The sequence below is a fragment of the Mya arenaria genome, chromosome 7 (genome assembly GCF_026914265.1).
Source record: "Mya arenaria isolate MELC-2E11 chromosome 7, ASM2691426v1".
Lineage (NCBI taxonomy): Eukaryota > Metazoa > Mollusca > Bivalvia > Myida > Myidae > Mya > Mya arenaria.
This window is the reverse complement of record NC_069128.1, coordinates 35973639-35994380: the sequence shown is the minus strand read 5'-3', so window position 1 is coordinate 35994380 and position 20742 is coordinate 35973639. Positions and strand designations below refer to the sequence as shown.

The window sequence follows — 20742 nt, the reverse complement described above, 5'->3', positions numbered from 1 at the left end:
TAAGGAGGGGCTAACACCTAGTCGGTTAGAATTTATTAAGACTTAGTAATGTATTCGTGAATAAGAAATCACGGTCGCTTCCCTGCGCTCCTCTTTGTTAGGTTACTTATTTACGAAAAAATAACTAAATAAACTCACGTCTTAGTTTGTATACATTAATTACCGCATTTAATATGAGTATTGTCCTTCTTAAAAATATTTAGGGTTAAAATTAGGCAACAACTGAACAACAAACCTTTTGAAAATATTCATATTGTTTTATTTTTTATTGTTAATGACAATATATTTATTGTGGAGATATCGTATCTGAAAGTTGGTCTGCAGCACAGAGTAAACATTGCGGATGATCTGTCAGATTTCGACTTGTTTAAAGATCATTTTGGTAGTTTTGAGTTAACATCAGGGCAGAAGGTTTAATGGTTAAAATACTACTTAGGAAATGGAATATACATTTCAGAGTTTAAACAAGTCGCCTTAACGTAAATATCTTATCTGAAAAGTGCAGTTTTATAAATTATCCGTTTCGAAATGGAAAAAAAAAAACGAGGAGTCGGCAGCCATTACTGGTCTCATTGTTATTAAATTGAGCTCCACGTGTCATCAAGACGACGATGTATTCATACAGCAACATACTACTTGGAAATATCGGGTGATGAATTGCGGTTCTTGGAAAATATCAAAATAAAAATGATCTTTTGGTGTTTATGCAAATGAGGTGTAATTTTTCGGACACTTCATACATCAATGAAACGCAGAAAAGAAATGTTCAATTTTTAATTTGTTCTTAGTTTGTCTTATTGTTTTCGGGTGGCTTTGTTTCAATAAATGTTTTTGTTACTGTTTTTAATAATTCTTCTTAATACGTTGCTATTGTATAATATTAAGATTTGATATTAATTTGTTTCTTTATTTGTTTTCAGGCTTTCTATTTGACTGAAATTTTTCGCCAATTATATTGATTTAAAATGGTTAACGTCAATATCATTTACAAATATTATTCAATTTTAAGCTAATAAGTAATAATATTAGGAAAAAAACGCAAAAGACTTATGTATCAAACAATACCTCCACTCTGATAATAGAAGTCGTTTGAGGGGAAGACAAATACACTTCGTATTCCTCCCTGTGTCAATGGCAACAATGAGTAGGGTAACTTTAAATAATTGCTGGGTATACGTTATTTCTTTGTACGTTTAAGATTAGGGACAATTATAAATGTGTTAAAACGAATATTTGATTATGCATAGATATTTATAACCATTCTACCCGTCTTACTTACGATATAAGTTCATGTGATTGTGTGCAGAAGTTGTATTTGTATTTGTGGACTTGTTTCCATTTTACTTTTGCAATGTATTGCATTGGTGTATGTTAAACATTAATCTTATGTAATATATTTATAATTTTTGAATATTGTTATTTTTCTATATTTGTATTAAAACTTCTTTAATGATGATAATTATGTCGGTGATTTGGGGGTGGTAATATAGATGGCCAATTGTCAGTTGTTATTGCAACCATTTGATGCAATGAACATCTTTTTATTGCCGATAGAAATGTAAATTCAGCAAAGAGTGCTATTTTTTGTTTATATATTTTGCTTCTACAGGGAACATTTGTATAAATCAAAATAGTTTTCTCTACAACATTAAACGTACACAAAGTGTTATGTAATTTATTTCACATTTGCATTCGTTACACGTACAATACAAAGAAATCATCAAATTGACGTATAAGATTATTGTTTCTTCGAAACGTTCACCCAATATAGATTATTCTTATAAATCACCGTCATAATTTGTTTGCAACAGTGATTTTGAATGTTGATGAACAACAGTAAAATGTACAATTACAAACATGGAATAGCAATTTACACGTACGGTTTCCAATTTTCCAACACAGCATTTTACTAAATAGATAAAGATTTCTTATATCCATGCAACAAACAATTTTTCACATGCTTAAAAATAATTCATATACACTCTAATTGTTTTTTAATTGATAAATGAAGGCACTGATTTATTATAGTTGAAAAAAAAATACCACTAGCTATATTTTATCTTAGAAATGCATTTTGATGACAGATGTATAATCATATAAGAAAATTAAAATCAAACCATCAGGAACTCTTGAACACGACATGCACACAGGAACTGAAAGAGAAATACGCGAACCATAAGACATCGAGTTCGTTAACTGTACTTATATCAAAATACAAACTACATGCACACGATAAAAAATAAATAAATATAGCTTTCAATACCTCAGGCATGTACATTGATAAAACATCAATTTTGAATTTAACTTCATGCAATAACAAAAACATTTGTCGACAGAGAACAGTACTGTACAGTGCAGCACTGTCTACATAATAAACCAATCAGGTATTCTTAAATTGTTGAAAAGTGAAACAACTCGTTATTTATTCAACATTATTACGACAATAAAATATATGTTTTCCATACCTAATAATCCAATTTTGCAAGTTTGATCATCTGACATATTTCTTAAAAACACTGATCGCCAGACCAGAAAAATACAACCACATGTGTTTAATATAACGTAACGTGAATTCATTTGGGAGGGGTAAACGTCAACGTGAAACGTAATCAAAACAATTCCGAATGTGGTTATAAAATGAATTTTCCGACGTATAAAATACAGGGTAAAAAGTGAAATAACCGCATAGTTTTGTTGGAAAGATAATGTAATGTTCGTATTTGATTGTACACTTGTGTTAAATTATATATTACCTGTTGTTTCTCACTGTTGTCCCCTTCATTTTAACACCATTTCGTTATTCGTTTACGCATTCGATTTGTTCAACTATCAAAATCGAGATCTGAATATTCCCTTTCACTTGATTGGTCAAAAATAAGAACAAACAGGGGAGAACACTGTCGGAAAATTAGTTATATAACATTAGTATTCAACAGCGAGCTAATAATCGTCACCGGGCGAGCGAGGTCGCGGAGCATATGCGAAATCGATAGTGTTGCATTTTGATCGATTCTTTATTAACGAATAATTCAATTTTAGTGTGTTTTTCTTTATAAGGGTACATATGAATTGAACTTGCCCTTAATTTATTCCTTAACAAATAATTGTTGGTATAAAAAATCGAATTTAAAGGACACCAATATTTTACGATAATCGGCACCGTTAACATAAATGACGTGACGTTCTCCCTAAAATGGTGTAAAAATAGTAAAGTTATCTTTGTTTATAGTCTTCATTTGAAGCAAAATATTGCTTTCCGACAAAGTATTTATGACGCAATGTATAACGTGGTATACACACACTGTTGTTGTTCATCTTAAACTTTATAAATTCCATCAACCTATATTGTGCACCTTTAACTTCATAGACACTCTATTTGAAAAGGTTTCTTGTACTAGTCAGTACAGTATTTGACAATGTCAGAGATAGTTATCTAGTCTTTTTCTATAAATGTGATACTTGTATAATAGTCTATGCATACTGATTCTTTTGTTTGATAAAGTGGCAAACCGTATGTTTCATGAGTTCTTCTCATATGTTCGGACAGTACAGTTAATGGATATCATGTGTAATGTGAGTTTTTTAATCGTCGTTTGTGCAGAATTTTACAACGTTAGAGATTGAGTTAAGAAGCTAGTTAAAAGTTCAATATTTTCATTACAACATGCCACCTCATAGGGTTAAGCTCTAGTCATATGTCGGTTCAGTATGGTTTATCAACGTGGTATTTTTGTTTATATGTCTGTCACAAATAATGCTGATTTGAAAAAAAGGATCACAAATGTGACCAAAAAACTGATATGCAGTGGTTCAAATTAGCTCAAGCCCTGAAATCAATGTACTGGTAAATTAGTTTCCGGGCTTCTTCGTATTCTCAGATTTATATAGCAGGGCTTGATGATTTTTTTTTATGCCAAGCAGTAATACCAGGACTAGTACCGGGCTTGTTCATACAAAAGTATAACTTCGATGACTGATATTGATCTTAACACATGTTTAAGCTTAGTTCATTGTCAATGTGTAGGGGAATATTCTCAATCCGTTCTATTTTTATACAACCGTTTATATAACAGGACGTTTTATAGTTAAACCTGCAGCGCACAGAATGTAGATGGGTATTATATCTCGGACAAGTTAATTAACGAGTAATATCGCTATAGTTACCCCAGAGTTATTACCCTTTTAATTATAGAAATTACCTAAAGTCGGTCTTTTCCTATCAATAATTTTAGTATTCTTTGTCCAATCATCACCAAATTTGGTCAGAATGTGTATGAGTATAATATTTTCTATAACCAGCCATTTCGCCTCTCTCACTCCAGAGTTATGACCCTGGGATTGGCAAAAACTGTATTTTCATGGGGCGGCTCTTTAAATTTGGCTCAACGTAATAAGCGCTCATCGCCAAACTTGGTGTCCTAAAATAATGACAGGCCTATTTGTGACAGTTGGCACTCTTGTTTATATATAAAAATGCTGGAATAACTTGGAAATGAATGTCTTTTACAGTTTTTAAAGATTTATTCTAAAAAAATATGTATGTTTTCAAATGTTCTTTGTGTTCTTACCATTTTCCATTTTCTTTCATGTCAAAATCACAACAATTTGATCATGGGTTTCAAGCATTTGAAGTTTTAAAAAATAGATCTTTGTTATTAAAAAGCTTTACTTTACATCATTTTAAGATTAATTTGATAACATATACATATATTCTAATTTTCAACTTTCGCTCGCCTCTGATTTTCCCGAAATTGAATTTTTTTCGCTCCTCGCTCCTACTTGTTTCTGACAAACCCGTACAACCATTAATCAATTTGTTGCCTTATCTTTAAATAAGTAAATTTTAAAATACTGGAAAATTTAAAAAAAAACAGCACAACAACGAACTGTAATCAATCACATTTTATGCTGTAGTATGTTTTTTCCAGATTTCTTCAAATAGTGCATAGGACTAACTTAATTCATTTATGATTGCACTTAGACTTATCACATATAAGGTCTCATCGATTCACACGTACCCAAACGTACCCAAATGATTTAAAAGAAATTGTTAAAACTAAAAGGATTTTTAGCGGGATTTTGTCTGTCGATTTAAGAAACAATGAGACACATTTGCCTTAATGGTGTTTGTTTAACTAATCTCTTAAACGATGCATGTTCGACAATGCAATCCGTACTTGCTGCTATCATAATGATAAATTTAATTAATATATATATATTGATCCACCGAGTCAACATAATTACATGTTTATCAAATATATTACCCGCTTCTTTGCAATGTTTTGATAATATTGAACATAATCATAGAACTCAATTTTTAAAATCTTAGCTACGCTATGAATACTGCACGTATTCATTTTCTCTTATATAGTAATATTTCTTCATAACAAAAAGCTGTATGAATAATGTCTCGTTTTATAGTCACACATATCTTTCTGGATAAAATTATATAGATACAGCATGACACGATATATTATTATTATTATATAATTATTTCCATGAAGTTTCTAATGGATTTAATCTCGGGATAATTAAACATTATATATATATTATAAGCTCAATATGTAATACTCATACAAATTAGATGCATCAGAACTCAATTGTTCAGTTACCCCCCACCCCTTTTCTTAAGAAGAAACTGTCACAATAAAAAAACTGTAAATATGTCATCTTCTGTTTAAGATGTCATATGTTTTATACGGAATGCATTGCATTTAGAAACTAGCCGATGATTTTACAATGTTCAATGATCTACTATGTATTTTATCTGTATCTGTATGGATTTCTCATTAGTAGCAACGCCTGGTAAAAAAACCCCACACTACTGTATAAATAAGCAACCCGGGTATGTGAGACTACTATATGTGTCTAAACGAAAATAAACGAAGATCAGTACAATTATTCAAAACATAAATGGATTTTCGATTCGTCTCATTTTCCTTTAAGTGTTTCTGTGTTTTCGTAGGTCGTCTGGTAAGTCTTACTTTTCTTAAAACCTTATTTCCTTAATCCTTTTGTGCTTTTGAATTGCGTTTCTTTGTTATTCTTTGGAATACGTTACTGATTTCACTATCCATGTTTTATTTAGTGCTTCTGATCTTAAAAGTTCATCCTTACTATGCACTCTATCTATACAACTGTAGTTAAAATTGTTTTGTTTTGTGTTAAATGATAATTTCAGAAGCTGCCATAGCGACATCACCTCTAACAGGTATACCTGCTACTAATGCCAATGGCAATACAATGGCAGCTGTGACTATTGCCGATAATTCAGCTGTTCGAACAACCCTTTACGGCCACAGCAACTGTGGCTGGCACGGCCCCGTTCGCCCTGACGACCGATGCGGGTGAAGTAGGAACAATTGATCCTTCGGCTGTTGTTGTTACCTTGGCGACTCGCCAATTGATTGAATTCGAGATAATACCAACTTTGGTGTTAGACATTGAGTAAGTTTAATTTTAGTTATGACAAAGTTAATTTCGCCAAATATCATGTGTCATCATTTTATGTTTATGAGAGTTTTCTGCATCCACAGCATATTGTCAGCAGAAGGAGCGGCAAAACATTCTCATTTTTTGACAAATTGGTTTCGATTCGTCATTTCAGTAAATGGTTTATAGTTTATAGTTTTTACTACTTTAAATCCCCAGTAACAGTACCTAATACTCCTTGATAAACACCCCTAGTTTTATGAAGTTTTTGTGGCGTTTTGTGTTGTTTTTCCATGTTTCTGGTTTTTAATTGTTTATTGTTGCGTTCCTTGCCCTTGGCGTTGACCTTGTGCCATTAAACGGGGTTGATGTTAAAACTTTCGACTACTCGACTTGTTTCTGTTGTTTTTCATATAAATATTTATAATTTAAGCTTTAGATAATTTTGGCAAAACGAGTATTTATTAAATTAATTTCAAGTGTTAAGTGTTATTCAATATATACCAAAACGAGATAAAGCAATACGGAAGATTGAAAGAAAATGAACTATAAACATACAGACGAATCGTTGGGAATTTAAGCATAGTCAAGTTCAAACGGGTTGCGATTATAGTTTGAACCTATGTTTACTTTTATCGGTGGGCACAAGTTACACACACATACGCACGCACGCACACACGCACGCACGCACAAACATACGCACGCACACACACGCACGCATGCAATAAACAATAACAAGAATATAACCAGATCTCTTAGAACAATACGTTTATGAAATGATATATAAGCAATTTATTTTTTGATGAAAATGCAATATCATTTTTATTACAATACATAGGGTAGAAGTGTGTACTGCCTTAATATTCTTAGACCACAGCAACATGGCGTATCGTGTTGTGTAAAACATAATGTTTCAAATTTATATAATATGAATAAGAAAACCAAATTATGAACTTGTAGTAAATACGTTTTTTTTGTCGTCGATTGTTTTAATTTGGCGCGAAGATGAGAAAGTCATGTAACTATTGTTCCCACACGCTATAATCTTATATCACAGATTGATAATCCTGTCGATTAATAAGTATCCAAACCTTAAAATGCCCTCTTAATGTAATATTCAAACTAATGCGGGCCCGTTTTAAAGGATGTTGTATATTAAAGTGAGAGGGTAAACGGAAAACACTTGAAAATCCGCCTTGATATCACCCATTGTGCATTTAGATTGTCAAACTAATCCCCCAAACGTGTGCGTTTCAGACAATCATAATCAAACTAATGTAATTAAAATCCCCGCTACGACCATAAACAAAAAAGTGCATTCAAAACTTGTTTGAATGATCAACTGAGTCAACATAATTACATGCTTATCGAGTGTATAAGCCGCTCTCTGATTATAATTGTTACCTGCATCTGTGTAATAAATATAAAACAGATACCGGAATGGTCGCACAATTAGTTTATGTGAATGGTTTTACGGTGATAAATACGGTGATATATTGTACCCCCATTAACATCTTTGTGACTCAATCATGTGCTTGCGGAGATTTATTATTTAGTACTCACCTTTTATTACAAATGATGAAATAGCCATAATGTATACACTCAAATCTGTTTGTGAGTTTTGCGATAAAGTATTGATGTGAATGCAACATTTCCTTTTAACAACTATGTGCAACATTAAAATCCCCTTCTTATTACCTATTAAATACAGGAATCAAATAGTTCCGAGAGTAACGTTATAACAAAACTCATCTAAAACCAACTTATCTGTTTAAAAAAATCTGGACACAGCAGTAGACAAATAACCAACAGAACCTTAACAGACTTTTGCTATAAACAGTGGAATAATTTCTGAAGCTGATCAACACTATTGAATTTTCCCCTATAATATCTGAACAGGGATAGGAGTACTGTTGGGCTTTTGAGACATTATTTCTTTAGCTAATAACATGTCCTTTAAATAAAACTCAGTGCGTAGTTTTCATACAATTCAGTCGCTCAGTTCTCAAAATGTAAAATGTTATCTCCTCCCATTGTGTCTTAAGTAGACCAATCAAAACTAATACAGATTCGTTCATCGCGGCTCTCATGTTCTACTTAGGATGCAACGCATTTAAGAATAGGCCAATGATTCTTCAGGTACATTTCTCTTAGGTTTGTTTTAAGTGTTTGTTAATTGTTTGTAGCAACGCATAGCAATAGAAACGTCACTGTATAAATATGTACCCGAGTGCATCCTCGGGCAGTGAATGCGGAACAGTTTAGTAGCTAGGATGGATTTCCGACGTGTTTCTATTGTTCTTGTGGGCTTTCTATGCATAATTCGGTGTTCTGGTAAGGAAACATTAATATTTTATAATAATCATTTTACATTAGAGTTCGTTCTTTTCAGATTAATTGTAGATTATTAAAATATTCTTTGAAGGACACACAAACAAAAACGTGTTGCTGTTTTTAGTATATCTAAGGTTTTACGAAGTTTGTTTGTTATTGAAAAATTTCACTGTGAACATATTATAACATAATGTAATTGAGCATATGGTGCTTTGGACTTGAGTTCACTTTCCATTAACAGTGTAAAAGTTACTTTGAAATTGGATTAATTAAAATCATATCAAATTCTTTACATCCTTCTAACATGAGATATGCATACACATTTACAAATGGAAAGTTTATTGTATAGCATTTAAAGCAAATGTTTCAACAATTAGTAAAAGTCATTATAATTATAGGAGAGGAATAACGTATATCCGTATATAGTACCGATCAATGAGTTACTTTATCTTCAGCACATACTTAAATATATTATTTGTGTAAAATTGTGCGCACATGACGAATAATTGTTATCATATTTTTCGAGCAATGGCGCTACAGGAGTTCCACAGTTAACATTGTTTCGTCAGATTTAAGTACTGCGGATACAATCTCAACGTTTTAGCACGATGAATTGCACTTAAACTGAGTCCGCAATACAGTTGTTGCTGCGCATCCATCGATAAGGTGAACAATGGCTTTATGTTCGGGCACACAAATGAAGTACAATTGTTTCAATATAGGCATGAAAACAATCCCGTCGAAACATACTTGCTCAATTAATGTGCATGCTTATAAAATCTTTTTTGACGGAATTATTCAATCATGTTTGTCAATGTGTTGTATCCCTTTCAACTGTATTTGTCATTGTTTGTCTCTTATTTTTCTATTTTTCGTTTCTAATTCTTATTCTTCTTTTCCTTTTTCCTTCATCGTTTACAGTCCAAACTTTGTCAAGGCACCTACAAAATAACTGCTTGAAGTAATTGAATAAAACTTTGTACATAAATAACTAGCATTGTGCACTTTGAAAAAAAGGACGGTTCCATCCGATTTTATAGTTTCCTAGTGTTCTGTAATGACGATTGATTCTTGCTAAATTAATAATACGGTTTCATTATTTTTATAATATATATATGTCGATTTCAGAGACAGCCATCACAGCGTGGACATCCCCTGGAGCTATAAACACAGCAACAGGCTCTGTCAATGCCTCTGCTATTTCTGAAAATCCAGCGGTAGGAGCAACTCTCTTTACCGCAACAGCAACAGGAGCTTCTAATTACACGTTGCCGGGTAACCCTGGAGGAAAAGGGACAATCAATTTTACAACTGGTGTTGTAACGCTAGCGAAGGGACATTCTATTGACTATGAAACCACAACTTCACTACAGTTCCTCGTCGTGTACGTATAACAATTAAAACCAACCGTTTTGTTTTATTAGCTGATGTATCATTGTTTTATGTTTCCTGTTCTTCAGACATTTATAAATATTTATAATCCTATATTTATATAATTTACAATCCATTGCAGAGCTATTGCCAGTGATGGTACAAACGGGACAGCAACCATCACTTTGCCAATCACTGATGTTAACGAAGCTCCATCCTTCACTTCACTAACGCAAGCCGCTTGTATCAACGACGGTTCCGCAGGAGGTATTTGATTAGTTGTATACAAGTATTTATAAAAAAGGTTTTAAATTCAATTTCCAAAGTCAGATTCCAAAGTGAGTTATTATTAGACATGCAAATTCTAACAGAAGTTATTATACCCACCAATGATAGTTATACACACAAAGTAATATAAACTTTACATGCATACTCATTATAACAAAATCAATTTATAGCGTTTAGATTGTCTATTTAAGGTTAACGCCAATACCTCCAAACTGGTAGCTGCATGCGTATACATCAAAATTATTATCAATTGGTATAAATTAATCTGTCAAGAGTCGTCATATATTTCACTATTTTATTAAACGAATATATTCTTAAGAAAACCTTACTTACATATTTCCCGGACAAGTTGAAAACAATTTTGTATTGAGTCTCAGATCATTTCACCAAATGATGTTTGTGGTAAAATATAATAATATATTAATATAATAGATTCAAAATCTGATAAAAAAATATTTTGTAAAGTTTGTTCAACTCCTTATTTGTTATCACAAAACATGTCACCAAGAATGCATGTTTTGCTCCCCAAAAAAGATCGTTCCTCAAAACTAATTCAAACATGAACTTTAAAACGTTTTAATTTTTTCCTTCCCAATCCAGTTTTGCACTGCGGAAGGCCTTTAAAACGTAACATATATCCGATCGTTTTAAGAACTTGAAAACTGAGATGATAATTATCCAGTCAGTAAGACGACTTAAACACTTGACTTTTAGCATAAGTTGCTTTTTTAATCGTGACGTCAAAGTCCGGTAAATGATGTCAGATTGATGAATTAGATATTCATAACATCTATTCTTGTTTCTCTTGCTGTCGTACACATACGTCATTTTATATGATTTCATTCCATTCTTCATCAATCTCAGGATGAAATAGTCTCCCAGCTGAAGCTCAAAACATTGACACTGTTTATGGTTTTAAAACGTACCTTAAGTCGGATTATCCCAAACCAAATACTGTGTTTTATTATGGATAACGTCGTTAACAGGTCATTCATACTCGCTTACGGAACGAATGTACTTCATTACACCATCACCCGTTTGTTAATATTGTGCGTGTTGAGTTCAGGAAATAACGTACTATTATCTTTTTATTTGTCCCCTTTATATTGACCAAAGGAGACTTCTGCTGAACTCTGCGGAAGTTTTACTGAAGTAACACTTCACAATATACTACACGGTGACACTTCCCTTACCAAAGAACAAATAGACACTGTTCGATGCAGTTCACATCTTTATCCCAATGACAAAATGATTTGATAGCCGGTGACAGTCACTTCATACTACTTATAACTACTTCTACCCACGATTGTCTCCTATCTGAAACATGTGATATTCAGCACTACCTATCAGGGCTCAGTAAAGAATAGGCACTGGAAGTATTTCATTTAAACCAACCACTCAACCCTCTTTCTTCACACTTATCATCTTTAACTTTCTTATTCCGTTCTCAAACAGAATTAACTACTTTTGTATTCGATACGTGAAAATAAAGTAAGCTTATTATAGCATTGTTAATCACACAAAATGTTTAACTGTTAGCTACTATATTGTCTGTGTCCGTCGTCTGTAAAAAATCTTTAAATATATATTTAATGTTATAAAATAAAGCCAAATCACGTTAAATACTAACATTTGATTAAATTCAACAATATCAATAGCATTGTGCCATCTACATTGTAAGCTGTACAAATGTCCGCCATTAAACATGTATTTTTGCTAAGGTTTGGAGAAGAACTTTTTCAGATATATTTATATTTCGTTCTAATCCCTTTCTAGATTGTACATGTGGTTTTGTTTGTCTTTATGTTATTTGTGAATGCGCTGATAAATAAAATATGTTTAAACTATTCGTGTTTCAATACAGAAAGTGATTACCGTTTTCAGATTGTATTATATTAAAATGTTACGGTTTCCTGTTATGATTTAAAAGAACGATTAACTACTTTATCCAATAAAAGCAAAATAAGAGTATGACTTGCAGATATATAACCAATTAAGCATACATATTGTCTAATTTAATGGTTCACACGCATGCGGAGTGATAGTATGTTATGACATATGTGTAAAACAAAACAAAAAAACTTATGATGGTGATACAAAACTAGGTACCGTATAGCTTGTGATAAAATACAATTATATTACGCAGGTAGATGTACATCGCTACGTATACTACCCAATTGTAACAGTTGGTTGAAATGTTTTCATCATATGGTACATCACTAATCATATTTATAATTGATAAAGGTACGACACTTGGAACCTATACTGCAACGGACCCGGACACTGGAAATACGATAACATACTCCATTGCTTGTAAGTGAATAACTCCATTTGTTGTCCCGGCATTACGCAAACCCATGTGTGTTTCGAAATTAAATTAGTGTATACATGCTTAACTCGCTGTCAAATGCGCAAATTGTCTAGCATATTTCATGTGCTATCTGATCTTGGTTTTATTTGGCTTTTGAGTACTAAACTATTCGCATTATGACAACAAATCAAGATTTAAACTAATGGAAAATAGCATAAATAATGGAAGAACTTTGTAAAATTAAAATCGCTGATGTTGCTTATAAATCAATTGATATTTTAATCATGTATTCGTTAATAGATATAACCTTGATAAGGGCCTAATGGTAATTACGTTACTGATGTTTTAATAAGCGTGTCATGGCGGTAACTTTAGTGTTAATGGTATGTATAGTTTGATGGTTTAAGTCTTTTGACTAGTCGTCGAATCAGAATCATTGATACGAATCTTGGACTTTGGTCTATAACTTAAGTTTTTTTTACTATTATTTTAGTGCTTGTTCTTTTCCAGCCGGAGACACCAACACAGACTTCGCAGTCGCAAAAACAACAGGTGTGATAAGAGTAGCCGCTGGAAAAACCCTTTCCAAGGCTACAACCGCCACTTACGCGTTGGTAGTTAAAGCGGTTGACACTGGCGCGACCCCTCTGACGGGAACAACGACGGTATCGGTTACCGTTGGAAACTGTAGCAGCACCGCAGGTTTACCGGGACTTTTGTCTTTGGTGGTTGAAACAATGGATGCTACATAACTTCTTTAGAAAAATAGATGAAACACAAACTATGCTCTCATCTATTGAATAAAGTCAACGTACATATAGCAAATAGAGTGTTTTTGCTGAACGATTCGATTTTAATTACACAAGCATGTTTTGTAATCTGATGTATTTGCAGTCCAATTAAATTATCATGTATGTGTAGTTGCAATATTGATTTACATGTCAAAATCTAAATTAAACATAAACTCATTATTAAATATATAAACATCCAATAATTCATCTACAATTGTTTTTCATTTGTCCGTAATGGATATTAATAATCACATCGTTTCTGAAAGAGAACTCAAATAAAAACAATATGGAGACGCATACTTCATTGAACCATAAAATCCGGACGTATCCTGGTTAATCAGAGGTTAACATTTTACCAAAGGAAACACATCAAATCCTGTAAGAAATATGTTCTTGGAGTAAAGATTGAGGCAGGCTTATGCATATCATTATGATTTTATATTGTTATTATTAAAATTCTCCCATTTTTGTCTTTGGTATAAAACTAGTTCAAAATGATTTACAGTTATCAGATTATCTCTGAATAGATGATGATCATTCGACTAATATACTTTACAATCAACCAAAAACAGATGACCCAGAGGACCTCTTTATGCAAGATACACAGGCCATAGTGTTTTTGCAGAGAATGATTTCATAATAACAATGTTGAACTTATCAATAAATTTTGCTAAAATCGGACTTAGTAATATTGTTTATCTTAACATTTTATTCTGTGTCATAGGATTTATATAAGTCACTAAGATTTAATTTGGCTAGATAAAATTGACGTTTTTATATATTATAAACACTTATAACAGCAAATTATTTGTAATGAAAATATATCAAAAATACGTAATAGTTATTTTTGTCTATTTTTTATTTGAATTGCAAGTCACGGGATGGACGGCCCCTGCACCTATTGCCTCACCTTCGGGTTCTGCTAATGCCACAGCTGTAGTTGAAAATGTAGCAGAAGGAACAACTCTCTTTATTGCGACAGCAATCGGAGCTGCCACGTACTCTTTGACAAGCAACGCTGGTGGAAAAGGGGCGATCAATTCTACAACTGGTTTTGTAACTCTAGCGAAGGGACAATTCATTGATTATGAATCGACTCCTTCACTGAAGTTTGTTGTCGTGTACGTATTGCAAACGCAATCAACGTCATTTGTTTTTTAAGCTGACCTCAATCACTGTTCTCCCTAACCCTATACTAATTAGTTAAAAAAACGTTGTAGCTAACACTAATACATCACATTTATCATGAAAATACATTACAAAATTGCAACCGTCGGATTAAAGAAGAAGTCAACCCAACAAAAGAAAACAAAACAAAATAAATAACAATATCCATTTCAGAGCCATAGCCAAAACCGGTGCCAATGGAACAGCAACCATCACTTTGCCAATCACTGACGTTAACGAAGCCCCAGAATTCTCGTCAGCTACCATAAACGCGTGTATCAACGACAACTCCGCAGCAGGTATTCGACAATTTGTATTCAAATCAATATATACAGGGCTTATATAACGTTTTGTTTTCCAGGCAATTCTTTATTGGTCAAGTTATAACTTATTTACCTCTAAATGGTAATTAAACCAAAATATGTTACCCGGGCGATATAATCGTTTATGGTTTTAATTAGAAAATGAGCTTGTATCGTTCAGTTTGTCTTTTTAGTGTCAGCGCCCAAATTTCCATATACGTCAAAGTGATAGCTGCATGTATATCTATATTTAATAATAAGTAAATATTTAATCAAATCATACATGCGTCGAATAGCCATACTGCACATCACGACCATTAATAAGTACTTATGATTATAATGAGTTAATTTATTCATTTTCAATGTATGTTTGCTCACTCATAATGTTTTGCATCGATAAAGGTTTGACACTTGGAACCTATACTGCGACAGATCCGGATGCTGGAAATACTATCACATACGCGATTGTTTGTAAGTATATACAAGTGCTTTTTCTGTTTTATAGAAACGGCGTATCGCAAATCCATATTTATTTAAAGGCAACTTCAAAAACAAAACTCTATATACATTTGGATTTTAAGTTTTGTTTTTATTTTGATCTTTTAAATAAGTTTCTCGTGCCATGAAACGAATTCAAACTTATATTGTGTATCTTCTGAAAAAATCCATCTTTAATATCATAGATTACCACTTGCAAGGACGTTTTTTTATAATTGTTCGGACATGTATGGGTAGATATCTTTTTATAAAAGACGGTTACGTTCTCGATTCAGTTTGGTTTTATATCTCGAATGGTATTCTACCGTATCCATAATTATATTTTTTATTGTTTTACCTAATTTTCTTTGTGGTTCGCCTCCTGGTCTGTACTATGGTATTTTCCTTATGATACTGAATAAAGAAGTATTTTTAAATCTTTTTTATCGAATTATGTCAGATAGTTGTCCCTGAATGACTTTATAGTACGTTTGAAAATCTAAAATTGTTGCTTCGGCTTGATTTATTTCAGTTGATGTTTGTGTCGAATCGTTGAATACTTGTTATAACTTGACCAGTTAATGTTATTTTCTAATTTTTTGTTTTCAATGTTTTCAAGTTGCTCTGATGAGGCTTATATTTTTAATCTTAGTAATTATTGATATTCGTTGGAACAAGATTGATGTTATGGCCGTACAGATAAGTTTAAGGCCTAAGCTTGTTCACTATCCATTCTAAAGCGACAATCCCATCATTTTTGGTAAAGCCATTTGCATGAGTGGGTGCTCTGTCCAGAGTGTTGCATTTGTGTATGTGGTGTTTATATATTGTGAAATTGTCGGTTGAGTCCTTACCTTTTGCCTCTTCACAGGGTTTATCAAGATTGTTTTTTACTACTGGGCTTGTCTATATATTTTTATTGTATAATTAAGTGTATATAAACCGGATGTGTTTCCAGTGGTATTAACTGAGATTTAAATTTAAAATAATTTTAACGGAGTAACTCCAGCATTTAATGATACTGATAGGTTAGTTGTTTGGTTATATGTGTCATTTGAAAGATGTGTCTCTTAGGCCCTGATACATGTGTCTAGTTTATCAGGATCTTGGTTGAATACTTGATGTCTTAGTTTGTCACCATTTTTATACTTACTCATAATGCTTGAATTCTCCCAGCCGGAAACACCAACACAGACTTTGCAGTCACCGGAACTACAGGCGTGATTACTGTAGCCACAGGAAAAACCATTTTCAAGGCTACGACCGCTACATATGGGCTAGTAGTTAATGCAGTCGACAGTGCCGGGCCAAAAATGACAGGAACGACAACAGTATCGGTCACCATTGGGGGCTGTAGCGGCACCGGATATGTCAGGGTGCTCATGTCATTGATGATTGCGGCAATTGTTGCTACACAACTGTTTTGAGAAAGCTGTTTTTATTTATATATGTTAATTAGAGAAGCGCTAGAACAATACGGGAAAATGATCTAATGTCGAAGGCAAAAATATCTACGCAATTAAATATAGGGGAAAATAACTTTGTAGCTACATGATTTAACGTTTAAAACAATATATTTATCGCGCTTTAAAATAATAAATGTAATATGAGTTTTTCATTTTTATATTAATCAGATTTTGTTACTTTAAATGCTTTAATTCTGAGGGATGATTCTGTTAGATGATGTGTTGATTATCTCCACGCAATATTTGTTTTCTAAAATGGAATCCATCTATATGTGTGACTTTAAAAAGGTTTTTAGAAGAATTATTATGATGTACTCAAGCAGGAAATTGTTTTAACACCAGTCTTAGCTATATGAATCCACTTAATTAAAGTCTTTAATCATTTGTGAAACATACATAGCCCTAACATCAAAACAACCATACCATTTTAGTAGCGGTAAAAAAGCGGTACGAAAAGCATTGACATTTCCCATTTTTTATATTTTCATGTATTCCTAAAAAAGGAGGACAAACGAAAACGACGATACTTGGGGGAAATTCCAATATGAATTTGCTTATACAGCAATGATAGTGAATTTCTACGAAATGTGTTTAAAATACTTGCTTGGAACTAAGAAACACTCTCTAACAGACTCAAAAAAATTATCTAATAAACTATGAACAATGTTTTAGTCTTTATTCATTGTATTCCAGTTTTAATCCTTTCCAACTTTTCGGCCCTACCTAAACCTATTTGGAGATACATGTAAACAGTAGTGGACGTACAATAACATTTACTCCTTTGCGAAGTCCTTCTTGGCGATGGAAAGTAAATCTTTTCAGAAAAATGTAGCGTTTGTAACTCTCTACCGAATGTTTCCGAAGTAGTTGCAGTTCTTCATAGAAATTGCCCAAAAGGGTCATATATAGATTGACATAGACACTATAATGTCATAGATACTTGTCCAAGCTGACACTTCACAAACAAGAAATCAGCATTATGATTCGCCTTTTTGGAATGCCCTTTATTGTCAAACCAATCAACCAATTTTAATGTCAATCAACTGAGGACTTTGCCTGGTTTTAAATATAAAATGGATATAACTCTGTTACGCGCTCTCCAGCGTCCAGGGGCGGCTTGCCCATCGGCTACAGGTATCTGGTGTATATGTAGATACAGTCACCCGCGTAACGCAAGATCACCTTTTGCAACTAGTCTTACACTTTACAGCACCCAGTAATTTGTATCTGTAGCGATAGTAAGCATTATGAAGGGTTGTCCCATTTAATACATTGCATGCAATCCGATAACTTTTGCAGATTGTGCGTTTTAGCTTAATACTAATACAGGCGAATATACAAACAAACGCTTCACAAACACTTGATAATGTTTCACTTTGAATTTCTATTAGTATAAAAAAAGCAAAATCATATGTTTCCGTATGAAAGATAATAAACATCATGAAGCACATATTCAAATATTGCATCGCACTATCTTATAGTTTTTAACTCGGTTTTATAGCCCGACCCCCAAACAAATGACGGCTATTGACCTAATTTGAAAGCCATATGTTGTCAAAAAGATTGAAAACGCTGTGGAAATATATATTTAGGGTAAGTTGATGTTAAACGAGTCTGGCACTTTTAATTTATTTAAATTTACTTTAAAATATTGGAATTTGGCGATGTGCATTTTTTGCGATCCTAGAAAAACTGACGTGACCGCAAAAACAGATTTCTTGTGTATAAAGTGTGACACCGATGACTGTCCGTTTTTGCAAAGTAACTGTCATGTAACGTATTCCTTACCTATATCATGACTGGAAACAAAGCTATGAAAACTATCAACAACCGATGGATTAACGCAAATTCCATTGATTAAAGTGAAACTAAACGTGAATAAGGACTTGAGTAGCAACGAATAAATTCAACTTTGGCATTTTTAAAAGGTGCATTATAAATGCTGTGTTCACTTATAGATATAATCATTGTTGAAGCATATGAATGATTTCAATGATATTAAAAATATATTAAAAAGAGGTAAACTTAGTTAATTTAAATTGCGGTGGTAATTATATCTAAAGTCTAGAACGCGTTGCATTCAAACGGTTCTTTGCCTTTTTATACGAGTTACCGCAGCCGTGGAACAAATATCAGAATCATTGTTAATTGAAATTATCCCTATTTTTTACTAAGGTCTCACAGAACTGTGTCTTACCATTATTACAACAGCGTTTCATCGAGACATTATACTCTAACATAATGAAACTAAGATAGCTTATAATCATTTAATTTAAATTAAGTAGGTTAGTGTATGCAAAAGAGAAACACAAAAATACTGTACTGTAAAAGCGGTAGAAAGCGTGTCTGGGTTACTACCGCGATTTATCCAACGACCTTACTTAAGGAGAACGTATGCCCATGAAAACTGTCACCATGTTTGATAACATTTTTTTTTTTTGGATTACATTTACTTACATTTTTGTCAGCACAGGACACATATTCCTTTTTATTTATAATGGGTATGTAATACATTTTGTATATGGACAACTTGGGTGAAATAAGCGGAATAAGCGGTTCATCGGGTGGCAGGATGTATGCATCTTATGTTTAAAAGCCATTCATTGTCGGTAAAGGTGAATATATTATTTTCTATTACTATTAAATGTAAATGTTCACGTAAAGCATAAACTTGTTCAATTTGGTTGAGATTTGACAAAGTTACGCCTTTGAACATGGTCTTTATGGCAAAAAGGGAAATTAAGGGGCGACATGACTCCCTTGAAAATAATTATTATAGTAGTATTTAAAACTTTATTTCGTGTAGTGTAGAGCTGTTTACAGTTCCCCATCATGACTTATCAGCCGGGGCAATGTTTTGCCTTTTGATTAATTAAAAGGGTGGAGGTGGTCATAGGGATTTCGCATGCAACGCATCTTGCTTATGTTATCATACATAGCATTTTTCATGACAAAATGATATATTTGTCTTTAACATCAATTTAATAAACATAATATATTAACGTACAGGTATATCAATTGTTTTGTGGCCACATCAGATTAAATATGCAGTTTTTGCATGGTAATCATAGCTTGAGAAAGACATTCTTTTTTAAGCTGAATTTTGAAATTTTGCTTCATGTGTTCGGATGTCAATAAAGTTTTGTTATGACACGTGTTTTCCTACCATGACTTCTTAAACACCTCAGGTAGACTTATTTAAATATTATAAAAAATACGCTTGGTTTGAAATCGTAATGCTTAGTATATGAATATAATAAATATGGATAATACCATTCCCTGATCTGGTGTCTTGGTTTAAAATAAAAGAGCCAGTATTACTAAAAACTGTTCTAAGGGAGGTAAAATCAATAACGGTTTTAATATACTTAACGTCAAAATACCATTTTTTAGTTTTAAATATAAAAAAAATATGTGTTTTTGCTATTAGACATAATTCTATAACATTAAACACCGGAATACATGTATTCAAGGATATTCCTATCTCACTTGCGTTACTAACGCTTTTTAAAATGGCCAACTTTAAAGGTATATTTGAACATATATAAACTTTCTTGAAAGTTGCAAGCTGTCAATAACTGAGTTATTTCATGAGTTTCCTTAACATATTGTATTACAATATATCATAAAAACGGAATATTTTCCTCAACACTGAAATTCTCTATTATGTGGAAAGGTATCCTTAACAAATAAATCTAGGAATTATACTGTTCTGCAGCAATTAGTAAGGTTTAATGGCATCTATGCATTAACATTGAGCCATCATTAAAAAATCCACACACACGCATGAAATCTCAGTGCAA

General features: G+C 32.6%; 1 protein-coding gene across 1 annotated transcript; it reads left to right on the top strand.

The window, feature by feature from the left end:
- The first annotated feature begins 12957 nt into the window (after positions 1-12957).
- On the top strand, positions 12958-17012 carry LOC128241102 (protocadherin beta-5-like). Its single transcript, XM_052958081.1, has 6 exons — positions 12958-12970; positions 13247-13438; positions 14402-14648; positions 14869-14993; positions 15399-15467; positions 16650-17012. Exons 1-6 carry the CDS (start codon positions 12958-12960, stop codon positions 16898-16900), a joined length of 897 nt encoding a protein of 298 aa, XP_052814041.1. The 3' UTR covers positions 16901-17012.
- Positions 17013-20742: the final 3730 nt, after the last annotated feature.

What these genes read in the sequence shown, in the direction of transcription:
- LOC128241102 (XM_052958081.1), top strand. An exon ending in AAACTGTAGCAGCACCGCAG is followed by an intron (nt 13,439 to 14,401) that starts GTTTACCGGGAC and finishes TTGAATTGCAAG; the next exon opens with TCACGGGATGGACGGCCCCT. An exon ending in TATCACATACGCGATTGTTT is followed by an intron (nt 15,468 to 16,649) that starts GTAAGTATATAC and finishes GAATTCTCCCAG; the next exon opens with CCGGAAACACCAACACAGAC.